Here is a 14200-nt window from a genome sequence, read left to right on the forward strand (position 1 = left end):
GGTCCCATCACTTCATGGCAAACAGATGGGGAAATAATGGGAACAGTGACAGACTTTATTTTCTTGAGCTCCAAAATCAATGCAGATGGTGACTGCAGCCATGAAATTGAAAGACAGCTGTTCCTTGGAAGAAAAGCTATGACAAACCTAGACAGCATGTTAAAAAGCAGAGACATTACTTGGCCAACAAAGGCCCGTATAGTCAAAGCAATGGTTTTTCCAGTAGTCATGTGAGAATTGGACCATAAAGAAGGCTGAGTGACAAGGAATTGGTACTTTTTAACTGTGGTGTTGGAGAAGACTCTTGAGAGTCCCTTGGACTGCAAGGAAATCAAACTATTCAATCCTAAAGGAAATCAATCCTGAATATTCACTGGAAGGACTGATGCTGAAGCTGAAGCTCCAATACTTTGGCCACCTGATGCGAAGAGCCAACTCATTAGAAAAGACCCTGATGCTAGGAAAGACTGAAGGCAAGAGGAGAAGGGATGACAGAGGACAAGATGGTTGGATGGCATCACTGACTCAAAGCACATGAGTTTGAGCAAGTTCAGGGACATAGTGAAAGACAGGGAAGCCTGGTGTGCTGGAGTCCTTGGAGTCCATGTGTAAAGAATCAGACATGACTGAGTGACTGAACAACAAATATCAACAATCATTTTAAACATCAGTGGTTTGTTACACCAATTAAAAGACAAAGAAGGTCAGAATGTACCTAAAAAACAAGATCCAACTGTATGTTGTCTACAAGCCCACCTTAAATACATAAAGATACACATAGATTAAAAGTAAAAGGATAGAGAAAGATATAACATGCTAACTAATCAGAAGAAAGCTGGAGAAGCAATATCAGCTTCAAACAGAAGAGATTTCAGAGAAAAGAAAATATTAGAGATAAAGAAGAGCATTACATAATGATAAAGGGGTCAATTATCCAAGAAGACAATGATCTTTAATGTGCATGTGCCTAACAAAGAGTCTCAAAATGCTGAGGCAAGAAGTAATAGGACTCAAGAAGAAATAAATAAATCTACTATCATAGTTGGAGACTTCAATATCCCTCTATCATAATGGACAGATCCAGCAGGTAGAAAACAAGCAAGGATATAGTTGAACTGAACAATATCATCAATCAACTGGATCTATTTGACAGCTATAGAATACCTCATTCAACATGAGAACACTGACCAACATAGGCCATATTTGGGGCCATAAACCATAATCTAGACTTTAAAAAATAGAACTCATAGGATGTATGCTTTCAAACCACAGTGAAATAGAAATCAGTAATGGAAAGATAATGGGAAAACTCCAAATTATTTGGCAAGTAAACCACACACTTCTAAATAACACACGAGTCATAGAAGTAGTCTCAAGAGAAACTTAAAAAATATTTTGAATTAATGAAAATTCAAATACAACTAATCAAAATTGTGAGATGCCGTGAAAGCAGTGCTTAAAGGGAAATGGATAGCATTTAAAGAATTATCAGAAAAGAAGAAAGATCTAAAATCAATAATCTAAGCTTCTCCCTTGGGAAACAAAACAAGAAGAAAAAAATTTAAGTCTGAATTAACTAGAGGAAAAGAAATAATAAAAATCTGAGTAGAAAGTAATAAAATTGAAATAAGAAATAAAGAGACAAAATCAATGAAACCAAAAGTTGGTTCTTAGAAAAGATTAATAAAGTTGATAAATCTCTAGCCAGGTTAACTAAGGAAAAGAGAAAAGATAAAATTGCTACTATTAGATATAAGAGGATCCTATGGATATTAAAAAGAGAATAAAGAAGTATTATGAAAAACTCCATGCTTACAAATTGATAATCTGGTTGAAATGGGTCAATTTCCTGAAAGACACAATCTACCAAAAGTCAAAAGAGAAATAGCTAATCTGAATAAACCTTTGTCTATAAAGCAGTTTGAGTCAGTAATTAATAAGCTTCCAAACCAGAAGACCAGACCTAGTTGATTTCCTTGGTGATTTTTACCAAACATTTAGGAAAGAAATCCTGCCAATTCTCTACAATCTCTTCCAGAAAAATAGAAGCAGAGGGAGTATTTTCTGACTTATTTTATGACACCAGCCATTATTCTCACCCCTAAACTGAGACAGGCCTGGGAACTGGGACCCTTTGCTGCAGGGCTGAAAAGCTTGAACCTGGACACATCTTTTCTTAAGCTACAATATATGAAGAAACTATATGGGGCTAAAAATTATTGTGTGCATGTGCAGTTAGGGCAAACTCTGAACCAAAAGATATAAAAAAGAAAAAACAAAACCAAAACTCATCTGCCGTTTCTGAAGGACCTGGAGCAAAAACTGGGTGTCAGGAGAAAAAGCAGGGTGATCTGCAGGGCCCCCTACACTCAACAACACAAAAGATGGGCAAACCACCTAAACCACCCTTCCAACCAGACTTCTGGACACACTCCTATCGTCACCCCATGTAAGAAACAAGCTCAGCCACCCGCCTTGGGGACCAAGCAAGGGAGCTTGTCACTTGTTTCTGCTCCTTCCGGGAGCCCCAATGAAGACACGACTGAATTTCTTGTCTGGCTTCTAGTCAATTTCTATTGCTTGGGGAAGACCAAGAACCCCAGTGGGTATTAAAACCAAATAAAGACATTACAATAAAGGGAACATTTTGGAGGATAATTTGGTGGATTCTTACAAAACTAAACTTATCCTTACCATTCCATCTCTAATCATCCTCCTTGGTATTTACCCAAAGGAGCTGAAAACTTAAGTTCACACAAAAACCTGTGCACAAATGTTTATAGAAGCTTTATTCAAAATTGTCAAAACTTTGCTTTTTGTAAGCAACTAAGATGTCTTTAATAGGTAAACAAAGTGTGATACACTCATAAGTGAAAGTGAAAGTCGCTCAGTCCTATCCAACTCTTTGCGACCCCATGGACTTTACAGTCCATGGAATTCTCCAGGCCAGAATACTGCAGTGGGTAGCCCTTCCCTTCTCCAGGGATCTTCCCAACCCAAGGATCGAACCCAGGTCTTTCTCATTACAGGCGAATTCTGTACCAGCTGAGCCACAAAGGAAGCTATCACACAATAAAATATAATTGAACAATAAAAATAAATGCACTATCAAGCCATGAAAATACATGGAAGAACTTTAAATGCATATTGTTAAGTGAAAGAAACCAATCTAAAAAGGTTACAGAAATTGAGCCTGGGAGGAGCCAAGATGGGGGAGAAATAGGACGGGGAGACCACTTTCTCTGTTACAAACTCATCAAAAGAATAACTGAACGCAGAGCAAACTTCACAAAACAACTTCTGATCGCTAGGTGAGGTCATCAGGCGCCCAGAAAAGCAACCCATTGTCTTTGAATGGAGGTAGGACAAAATATAAAAGATAAAAAGAGATACAAAAGGAGATCCGTCCTGGGAAGGGAGTCTTAATAGAGGAAGTTTCCAGACACCAGGAAACCCTCGCACTGGCGGGTCTGGGGGAAGTGTTTGAATCTCGAAGGGCAACCTGACTGGGAGGGGAACAATAAATAAAACCACAGATTACGAGCCTAAAAGCAACTCCCAGCAGAAAAGCACCCCAGACACCCGCATCCGCCACCAGCAAGTGGGGGCGGAATGGAGAGGAGCAGGCGGCGTTGCTTAGCGTAAGGACCGGGCCTGAGTGCCCTGAGGGCAATCGGAGGGAGCTTTTGTGAGTTACCAACTTAAACTGCGGGATAGCAAAAGAGAGAGAGAAAATTAACCGGCCCAAACACACTGCCAGCCGTTCGCAGAACAAAGGGACTGAGAAAGTCCAGAGAAGAGCTCACAGGCTGCGGACCGGCCCAGCCCCGCCGGAGGCTGGAGGCAGGGGGGAGGGGAAAGGGGCAGGCTCGGCCCCAAGGACCGAAACCCCTACCGCACTGCAAACAGGCCTCCAGTTTCTAATCAAAGACCTCCTGAGATTCTGGATGGTCGACATCCGCCGGGAGGCTGGCGGCGAGACAGAGGGCACAGGCACCCGACTGGCGCGGGCGGAAACTGAGACTGGGACCGCAGAAGGGAGAAGACGCACCGCACTCGGGGAGAGTGCGCCTGTCAAGCCCCTGGCTGCCTGAACCGCTCTGACGGGGAAGGCACAAAAAGCAGGCGCAGCTTTTTATTCCGCGCTTTTGTGGAACACTCGAGGGCTGGAACCGCGCCAGCGCAAGGCACGCTCCATATAGAGCAGCCGGGAGCCCGAGCAGGGTAGACGGAGAAAGTAGCGCCAGCCCCTCTTCGCAGTACGAGGGAACTAGCAACCCGAATAAGAGTCCACCTCCGCCCGCCTGTGTCAGGGCGGAAATGGGGCACTGAAGAGACCGGCAAACAGAAGCCAAATAAACAAAGGGAACCGCTTCAGAAGGGACCGGTGCAACAGATTAAAATCCCTGTAGGTAACACCGACTACATCAGAAGGGGCCTGTAGAGATTAAGAAGTGTCAGCTGGAACGAGGAGCTATCTGAAACTGAGCCAAACCCACACTGACCGCAACAGCTCCAGAGAAATTCCTAGATATGTTTTTACTTTTTTTTTTTTAAGTAAGAAAAAATTTTTTTTTTCTTTTTTCTCTTTTATTTTCTTTTAAAATTCCCTACTACTCCCCCATTAGTCCTTAACTTTCATTTTCATAGATTTTTATGATTTTGTTAATTAGGAAAAAAATTTTTTTCTTTTTTTTCTTCTTTTTTTCCCTTTTTCTCTTCTATTTTCTATTTTTCTTTTTCTCTTATTTCTTTTTAAAGTCCTCTATTACTCCTCTACTACTCTTAATTTTCATTTTCATTACACTATAACCTTACAAAAAAAAAAGAGAAGAGAAGCCCAGTTTTAAACTGAATTTCATATATATTTCTAAAATTTTTTTGTGTGTTTTGGTTTTTGTTTTTAATATAGTATTTTTAAGAGTTTAACCTCTACTCTAGATTTTTAATTTTTGTTTTTCAGTATATGATATAAATTGTGAACATTTAAGAATCCAATATTCAGTTCCCATTTTTATTCAGGAGTGTGTTGATTATTCTCTCCCAATCTTGACTCTCTGTTTTCTACCTCAGAACACCTCTATTTCCTCCTTTACCCTTCTCTTCCCAATCCAATTCTGTGAATCTTTGTGGGTGTCTGGGCTACGGAGAACACTCTGGGATCAGACAACTGTGTAGATCTGTCTCTCTCCTCTTGAATCCCCCTTTTTCTCCTCCTACTCATCTCTATCTCCCTCCTCCCTCTCCTCTTCTTCATGTAACTCTGTGAACCTCTCTGGGTGTCCCTAACAGGGGAGAATCTTTTCGCCATTAACCTAGAAGTTTTATTATCAGTGCTGTATAGTTGGAGAAGTCACGAGACTACTGGAAGAATAAAACTGAAATCCAGAGGCAGGAGACTTAAGCCCAAAACCTGAGAACACCAGAAAACTCCTGACTACATGGAACCTTAAGTAATAAGAGACCGTTCAAAAGCCTCCATACCTACACTGAAACCAACCACCACCCAAGAGCCAGTAAGTTTTAGAGCAAGACATACCACGCAAATTCTCCAGCAACACAGGAACATAGCCCTGAACGTCAATATACAGGCTGCTCAAAGTCACATCTAACACATAGACGCATCTCAAAACTCATTACTGGGCACTCCATTGCTCTCCAGAGTGAAGAAATCAAGTTCCACGCACCAGAACACCGACACAAGCTTCCCTAACCAGGAAACCTTGACAAGCCAATAGTCCAACCCCACCCACTGGGTAAAACCTCCACAATAAAAAGGAACCACAGACCTCCAGAATACAGAAAGCCCACTCCAGACACAGCAATCTAAACAAGATGAAAAGGCAGAGAAATACCCAACAGGTAAAGGAACAGTGAAAAATGCCCACCAAGTCAAACAAAAGAGGAGGAGATAGGGAATCTATCTGAAAAAGAATTTAGAATAATGATAATAAAAATGATCCAAAATCTTGAAAACAAAATGGAGTTACAGATAAATAGCCTGGAGACAAAGATTGAAAAGATGCAAGAAATGTTTAATAAAGACCTAGAAGAAAGAAAAAAGTCAATTAAAAATGAATAATGCAATGAATGAGATAAAAAACACTCTGGAGGGAACCAAGAGCAGAATAACGGAGACAGAAGATAGGATAAGTGAGGTAGAAGGTAAAATGGTAGAAATAAATGAAGCAGAGAGGAAAAAAGAAAAAAGAATCAAAAGAAATGAGGACAACCTCTGTTGTCAAAAGAAATCAAAAAGAATCAAAAGAAATGAGGTCCCACCAGAGGGACTTCTGGGACAATGTGAAACGCTCCAACATTCGAATCATAGGAGTCCCAGAAGAAGAAGACAAAAAGAAAGGCCATGAGAAAATACTCGAGGAGATAATAGCTGAAAACTTCCATAAAATGGGGAAGGAAATAGCCACCCAAGTCCAAGAAACCCAGAGAGTCCCAAACAGGATAAACCCAAGGTGAAACACCCCAAGACACATATTAACCGAATTAACAAAGATCAAACACAAAGAACAAATACTAAAAGCAGCAAGGGAGAAACAACAAATAACACACAAAGGGATTCCCATAAGGATAACAGCTGATCTATCAATAGAAACCCTCCAGACCAGAAGGGAATGGCAGGACATACTTAAAGTAATCAAAGAGAATAACCTACAACCTAGATTACTGTACCCAGCAAGGATTTCATTCAGATATGAAGGAGAATTCAAAAGCTTTACAGACAAGCAAAAGCTGAGAGAATTCAGCACCACCAAACCAGCTCTTCGACAAATGCTAAAGGATCTTCTCTAGACAGGAAATGCAGAAAGGTTGTATAAACGTGAACCCAAAACAACAAAGTAAATGGCAACGGGACCACACCTATCAATAATTACCTTAAATGTAAATGGGTTGAATGTCCCAACCAAAAGACAAAGACTGGCTGAATGGATACAAAAACAAGACCCCTATATATGCTGTCTACAAGAGACCCACCTCAAAACAAGAGACACATACAGACTAAAAGTGAAGGGCTGGAAAAAAATATTTCACACAAACGGAGACCAAAAGAAAGCAGGAGTCGCAATACTCATATCAGATAAAATAGACTTTCAAATAAAGGATGTGAAAAGAGACAAAGAAGGACACTACATAATGATCAAAGGATCAATCCAAGAAGAAGATATAACAATTATAAATATATATGCACCCAACATAGGAGCACCGCAATATGTACAGCAAACACTTAACGAGTACAAAAGAGGAAATTAATAGTAACACAATAATAGTGGGAGACTTTAATACCCCACTCACAACTATGGATAGATCAACTAAACAGAAAATTAACAAGGAAACACAAACCTTAAATGACACAATGGACCAGCTAGACCTAATTGATATCTATAGAACATTTCACCCCAATACAATCAACTTCACCTTTTTCTCAAGTGCACACGGATCTATTCTCCAGAATAGATCACATCCTGGGCCGTAAATCTGGTCTTGGAAAACTCAGAAAAACCTGAAATCATTCCAGTCATCTTTTCTGACCACAGTGCAGTAAGATTAGATCTCAATTACAGGAAAAAAATTGTTAAAAATTCAAACATATGGAGGCTAAATAACACGCTTCTGAATAACGAACAAATCATAGAGGAAATCAAAAAAGAAATCAAAATATGTATAGAAATGAATGAAAATGAAAACACAACAACCCAAAACCTATGGGACACTGTAAAAGCAGTGCTAAGGGGAAGGTTCATAGCATTACAGGCTTACATCAAGAAACAAGAAAAAAGCCAAATAAATAAACTAACTCTACACCTAAAGCAATTAGAGAAGGAAGAAATGAAGAACCCCAGGGTTATTAGCAGAAGGAAAGAAATCTTAAAAATTAGGGCAGAAATAAATGCAAAAGAAACTAAAGAGACCATAGCAAAAATCAACAAAGTTAAAAGCTGGTTTTTTGAAAAAATAAACAAAATTGACAAACCATTAGCAAGACTCATTAAGAAACAAAGAGATAAGAACCAAATTAACAAAATTAGAAATGAAAATGGAGAGATCACAACAGACAACACTGAAATACAAAGGATCATAAGAGACTACTACCAGCAGCTCTATGCCAATAAAATGGACAACTTGGATGAAATGGACAAATTCTTAGAAAAGTATAACTTTCCAAAACTGAACCAGGAAGAAATAGAAGATCTTAACAGACCCATCACAAGCAAGGAAATTGAAACTGTAATAAAAAATCTTCCAGCAAACAAAAGTCCAGGACCAGATGGTTCCACAGCTGAATTCTACCAAAAATTTAGAGAAGAGCTAACACCTATCTTACTCAAACTCTTCCAGAAAATTGCAGAAGAAGGTAAACTTCCAAACTCATTCTATGAGGCCACCATCACCCTAATTCCAAAACCAGACAAAGACGCCACACAAAAAAAAAGAAAACTACAGGCCAATATCACTGATGAACATAGATGCAAAAATCCTTAACAAAATTCTAGCAAACAGAATCCAACAACATATTAAAAAAATCATACACCATGACCAAGTGGGCTTTATCCCAGGAATGCAAGGATTCTTTAATATCTGCAAATCAACCATTGTAATACTGCACATTAACAAATTGAAAGAAAAAAACCATATGATTATCTCAATAGATGCAGAGAAAGCCTTTGAAAAATTCAACACTCATTTATGATTAAAACTCTGCAGAAAGCAGGAATAGAAGGAACACACCTCAACATAATAAAAGCTATATATGACAAACCCACAGCAAGCATCACCCTCAATGGTGAAAAATTGAAAGCATTTCCCCTGAAATCAGGAAAAAGACAAGGGTGCCCACTCTCACCACTACTATTCAACATACTGTTGGAAGTTTTGGCCACAGCAGTCAGAGTAGAAAAAGAAATAAAAGGAATCCAGATAGGAAAAGAAGAAGTGAAACTCTCGCTGTTTGCAGATGACATGATCCTCTACATAGAAAACCCTAAAGACTCTTCCAGAAAATTACTAGAGCTAATCAACGAATATAGTAAAGTTGCAGGATATAAAATTAACACACAGAAATCCCTTGCATGCCTATACACTAACAATGAAAAAACAGAAAGAGAAATTAAGGAAACAATACCATTCACCATTGCAACAAAAAGAATAAAATACTTAGGAGTATATCTACCTAAAGAAACAAAAGACCTATACATAGAAAACTATAAAACACTGATGAAAGAAATCAAAGAGGACACAAACAGATGGAGAAACATACCGTGTTCATGGATTGGAAGAATCAATATTGTCAAAATGGCTAGTCTACCCAAAGCAATCTATAGATTCAATGCAATCTCTATCAAGCTACCAACGGTATTTTTCACAGAACTAGAACAAATAATTTCACAATTTGTATGGAAATACAAAAAACCTCGAATAGCCAAAGTAATCTTGAGAAAGAAGAATGGAACTGGAGGAATCAACCTGCCTGACTTCAGACTCTACTACAAAGTCACAGTCATCAAGACAGTATGGTACTGGCACAAAGACAGAAATATAGATCAATGGAACAGAATAGAAAGCCCAGAGAAAAATCCACGAACCAATGGACACCTTATCTTTGACAAAGGAGGAGAGGATATACAAAGGAAAAAAGACAACCTCTTTAACAAGTGGTGCTGGGAAAACTGGTCAACCACTTGTAAAAGAATGAAACTAGAACACTTTCTAACACAATACACAAAAATAAACTCAAAATGGATTAAAGATCTAAATGTAAGAGCAGAAACTATAAAACTCCTGGAGGAGAACATAGGCAAAACACTCTCCGACATAAATCACAGCAAGATCCTCTATGACCCACCTCCCAGAATATTGGAAATAAAAGCAAAAATAAACAAATGGGACCTAATGAAACTTAAAAGCTTTTGCACAACAAAGGAAACTATAAGCAAGATGAAAAGACAGCCCTCAGATTGGGAGAAAATAATAGCAAATGAAGAAACAGACAAAGGATTAATCTCAAAAATATACAAGCAACTCCTGTAGCTCAATTCCAGAAAAATAAATGACCCAATCAAAAAATGGGCCAAAGAACTAAACAGACATTTCTCCAAAGAAGACATACAGATGGCTAACAAACACATGAAAAGATACTCAACATCACTCATTATCAGAGAAATGCAAATCAAAACCACAATGAGGTACCATCACACGCCAGTCAGGATGGCTGCTATCCAAAAGTCTACCAGCAATAAATGCTGGAGAGGGTGTGGAGAAAAGGGAACCCTCTTACACTGTTGGTGGGAATGCAAACTAGTACAGCCGCTGTGGAGAACAGTGTGGAGATTTCTTAAAAAACTGGAAATAGAACTGCCATATGACCCAGCAATCCCACTTCTGGGCATACACACTGAGAAAACCAGATCTGAAAGAGACACGTGCACCCCAATGTTCATCACAGCACTGTTTATAATAGCCAGGACATGGAAGCAACCTAGATGCCCATCAGCAGATGAATGGATAAGGAAGCTGTGGTATATATATACACCATGGAATATTACTCAGCTGTTAAAAAGAATTCATTTGAATCAGTTCTAATGAGATGGATGAAACTGGAGCCCATTATACAGAGTGAAGTAAGCCAGAAAGATAAAGAACATCGCAGCATACTAACACATATATATGGAATTTAGAAAGATGGTAATGATAATTCTATACGCAAAACAGTAAAAGAGACACAGAAGTACAGAACAGACTTATGAACTCTGTGGGAGAAGGTGAGGGTGGGATGTTTCAAAAGAACAGCATGTGTATTATCTATAGTGAAACAGATCACCAGCCCAGGTGGGATGCATGAGACAAGTGCTCGGGCCTGGTGCACTGGGAAAAACCAGAGGGATTGGGTGGAGAGGGAGGTGGGAGGGGGGGATCGGGATGGGGAATACATGTAACTCCACGGCTGATTCATGTCAATGTATGACAAAACCCACTGAAATGTTGTGAAGTAATTAGCCTCCAACTAAAGAAAAACAAAAAAACAAAAAAAAAAAAAAAAAAGAAAAAAGAAAAAAACTCAAAAAAAACAATAAAAAGGTTACGTACAGTGTGATTCCAGTTAATGACATGAAAGAGGCTAAACTATAGAGACAGTAAAAAAATTAGTGGTTGCCAGGAGTGTGACACAAAGAACGGAGGGCCAAGTAGGTGGAGCACAGGGGGATTTTAAGGGCAGTGAAACACTGCTGTATGATACTGTAATGGTGGAAACATATCATTACATATTTGCCAAAATCCAGAGAGTGTACACATAAAGAGTGAACCCTAAACTATGGACTTTAGTTAATAATAAGGGACTCATGAGGGCTTCCCTGGTGGCCCAGTGGTTAAGAATCTGCCTTGCAACACAGGGGACACCACTGGTCCAGAAAAATCCCACATGCCAGAGGCCAGCTAAGCCCACGTGCCACAACCACTGGCCCTGTGCTCTCGACACCACCAGCCACAACTACAGAGCCTAAGTGCCGCAACTACTGAAGCCCATGTGCCTACTGAAGACCTTGTGCTTCTCAACCAGAGAAGCCACTGCAATGAGAAGCCCACGGAGCACAAGTAGAGAGTAGTCCCTGCTGGCCACAACTAGAGAAAGCCCATGTGCAGCCGTGAAGACTCAGTGCAGCCAAAAATAAGTAAATAAAATAAATAAATATGTATGTAAAATAATAATGGCTCACCGGTTATAAGAAATACACCATAGTTATGCAAGATGTTAATGAGGGAAAGTGTGTATATGGGGGTGGTGAAGAAGTAGCAATATTGGGAACTCTGTGCTTTCGGCTCAATTTTTCTCTAAGCCTAAAACCCCCTGAAAAATACCTTATTAATGAAAAAAAATACTACAAAGTCTCTTTAATTGATTCAGTGTGATTTAGCACACAAATAGATAGACCAACGGATAGAAAAGAAAGTGAAGAAATAGGTCCAAGTACATATGAAGAAATAGGTCCAAGTACATTAGACTATGATAAAAGTGGTTACCTCAAACTGACTGGAAAAGATGGAACTTCTTAATAAATGGTAATGGGACAATTGGATAATCATTTGGAAATATTAGAGCAACTCTATCAAGAGTCCTACTATCATCAAGTGGGTATATGACAGGGATGCAGCTAAACATCCTACAATGCGCTTGTCAGTGTCTCACTGTCTGGATAACAAAGACTTAGCTAGCCTCAAATGTCATTAGTGCCATAGTTGAGGTATTCTGGAGTAGGGAAAGGCTTTTGACTATCACTCAAAATCTAGATGCAGTAAAAGAAAATATGAATAAATTTGACTAATTGAAAAATTTGAAATTTGAAAAGTTTTTATTTTTGACCAATTTAACATTTAATTTCCCCCTAATGTTCTGCATTTTGTTTTTTCATCATAATTATGCAATAGCAAGAGAACATGAATAATTTTTTTCACTAAGTTCTGTGTAGATGCCTCCAAATCCACTCCTGTTTCCTCCAATATTAAATATTAATATTTTTGGTGTGGGCCATGATACAAACAAGTTTGATAACTACTGCTATAAAGAGAGCCCATTTGTATATTAGATGATTTCTAATCTGCTTATCTGTATGTCCTTATAATATCTATATTTGTGTGGGTCCATATGTATGCATGTGTAGGTGTGTGTTGCAAGTTTCTTGGAACAAATCTATTTTATATTTAACATTTATTCAGTTCCAGGCACTGTCTTAAGTGCTTTACATATATTAACATATTTAATCATCATCACAAAACAATGAGATAGGTTTTTTCTTTAATCTTCATTTTTCAGATAACCCTGAGACAGAGCAGTAACTTGCCCAAAGTCATACTGCTACTCAGTGCTGGAGCTGAGGAAGGATTAATTAATGGCCTGATAAATATTCTCTATTTTGGTGTTCATGAAAAGTAGTGTTGAATTGCTTAAAAACTTCATCAATTTCAACTTTTATGTTTATGTTTTGCTAAAACTATTTATTTTCGAATGAAGCGTCTTTTATTTTTTTATTGGGGTAAGAATGCTTAACAAGATCTACCTACTTTAAGTGCACAATATTGTTCACTATAGGTACTGTTGTACAGCAGAGCTTTAGAACTTATTCATCTTGCATAACTATTTTATACCCATTGGACAGTCCCCCAGGGGGGTCCTGTTTTGGATGTATGTCCATGTTTACTCTGTTCCTCCCATTATTCCTATGTTGCCTGCATATTTTTAGCCTGCCATTACTATGACAATCACTATGCAAAAAGCCATGCCATGTATGCTATAAAGTGTTAAGTGCCCACTTGCTATGTTACCTTTGTATTAATAAAAACCGCATATAATAAAGATGGTGTAATATATAGAAAGGGCTTGTCTTGTGGCTGGTAAAGAATCCGCCCACAATGAGGGAGACCTGGGTTCAATCCCTGAGTTGGGAAGATCCCCTGGAGAAAGGAAAGGCTACCCATTCCAGTATTCTGGCCTGGAGAATTCCATGGACTGTATAGTCCGTGAGGTCCCAAAGAGTCATACACGACCGAGTGACTTTCACTTTCACCTATGTAGAAAAATCCAGATAAGACTATTACAGTGGGTGTAGCACACTCTTGTACACGAATTGTTTCATTTGAGCAGTATTCCTATAAAAGCTCCATTAAGACAAGAATTCTTTCTCTTTTCACACTGAGAACTGTTCCTCTAGAGAGACACAATACAACTATGACAGTGTATGGACTTGGACAATCCAAACGCAAGAAATACCTGTATGCTGATGCAATATCTTGTTTACCTCCCGAAAGCGGTGGCCCACAGAGCTTAATCTGAAAATTAGGTCATAGTGATAAAAGAAATTGTACACGCGTTGCATAAGGATATTGCTACCATCACTTGTTGCTTTTACATAATCATCATGGGAGCTAGAAGAGAGAGTGGGGAAAATATGTCAGTAAATGACTTAGATAATGCGAACGAGGCTTTATTTTCCCTTTACTGTAACTGACCCGTCTGTTTGGCAGTTGGTTTCCCAGCTGAAACTACATTTCATGAGTACGTCCAGGGTCATCAAGTCGATGTGCTCATAGATATCCATAAGTGTATCCTGAGAGCCACAAATCTTCTCCCACTTATCCTGGCACAGGAGGTCAAGATCAACATCATCATCATCAAAATGCTTGTATCTGAAGG

General features: G+C 38.9%; 1 protein-coding gene across 1 annotated transcript in view; it reads right to left on the reverse strand.

The window, feature by feature from the left end:
- LOC136152362 (cytochrome P450 4X1-like) overlaps positions 1-14200 on the reverse strand; it is a 48571-nt gene that overhangs the window by 11087 nt on the left and 23284 nt on the right. The window contains exons 5-6 of the mRNA XM_065913645.1: positions 14017-14144; positions 13778-13932 (exon numbers count right to left, since the gene is read on the reverse strand). Of these exons, the coding sequence (XP_065769717.1) occupies positions 13778-13932; positions 14017-14144 (283 nt within the window). The remainder of the gene's footprint in view (positions 1-13777; positions 13933-14016; positions 14145-14200) is intronic.

Source organism: Muntiacus reevesi, chromosome 1 (genome assembly GCF_963930625.1).
Source record: "Muntiacus reevesi chromosome 1, mMunRee1.1, whole genome shotgun sequence".
In the NCBI taxonomy this organism is placed as follows: domain Eukaryota; kingdom Metazoa; phylum Chordata; class Mammalia; order Artiodactyla; family Cervidae; genus Muntiacus; species Muntiacus reevesi.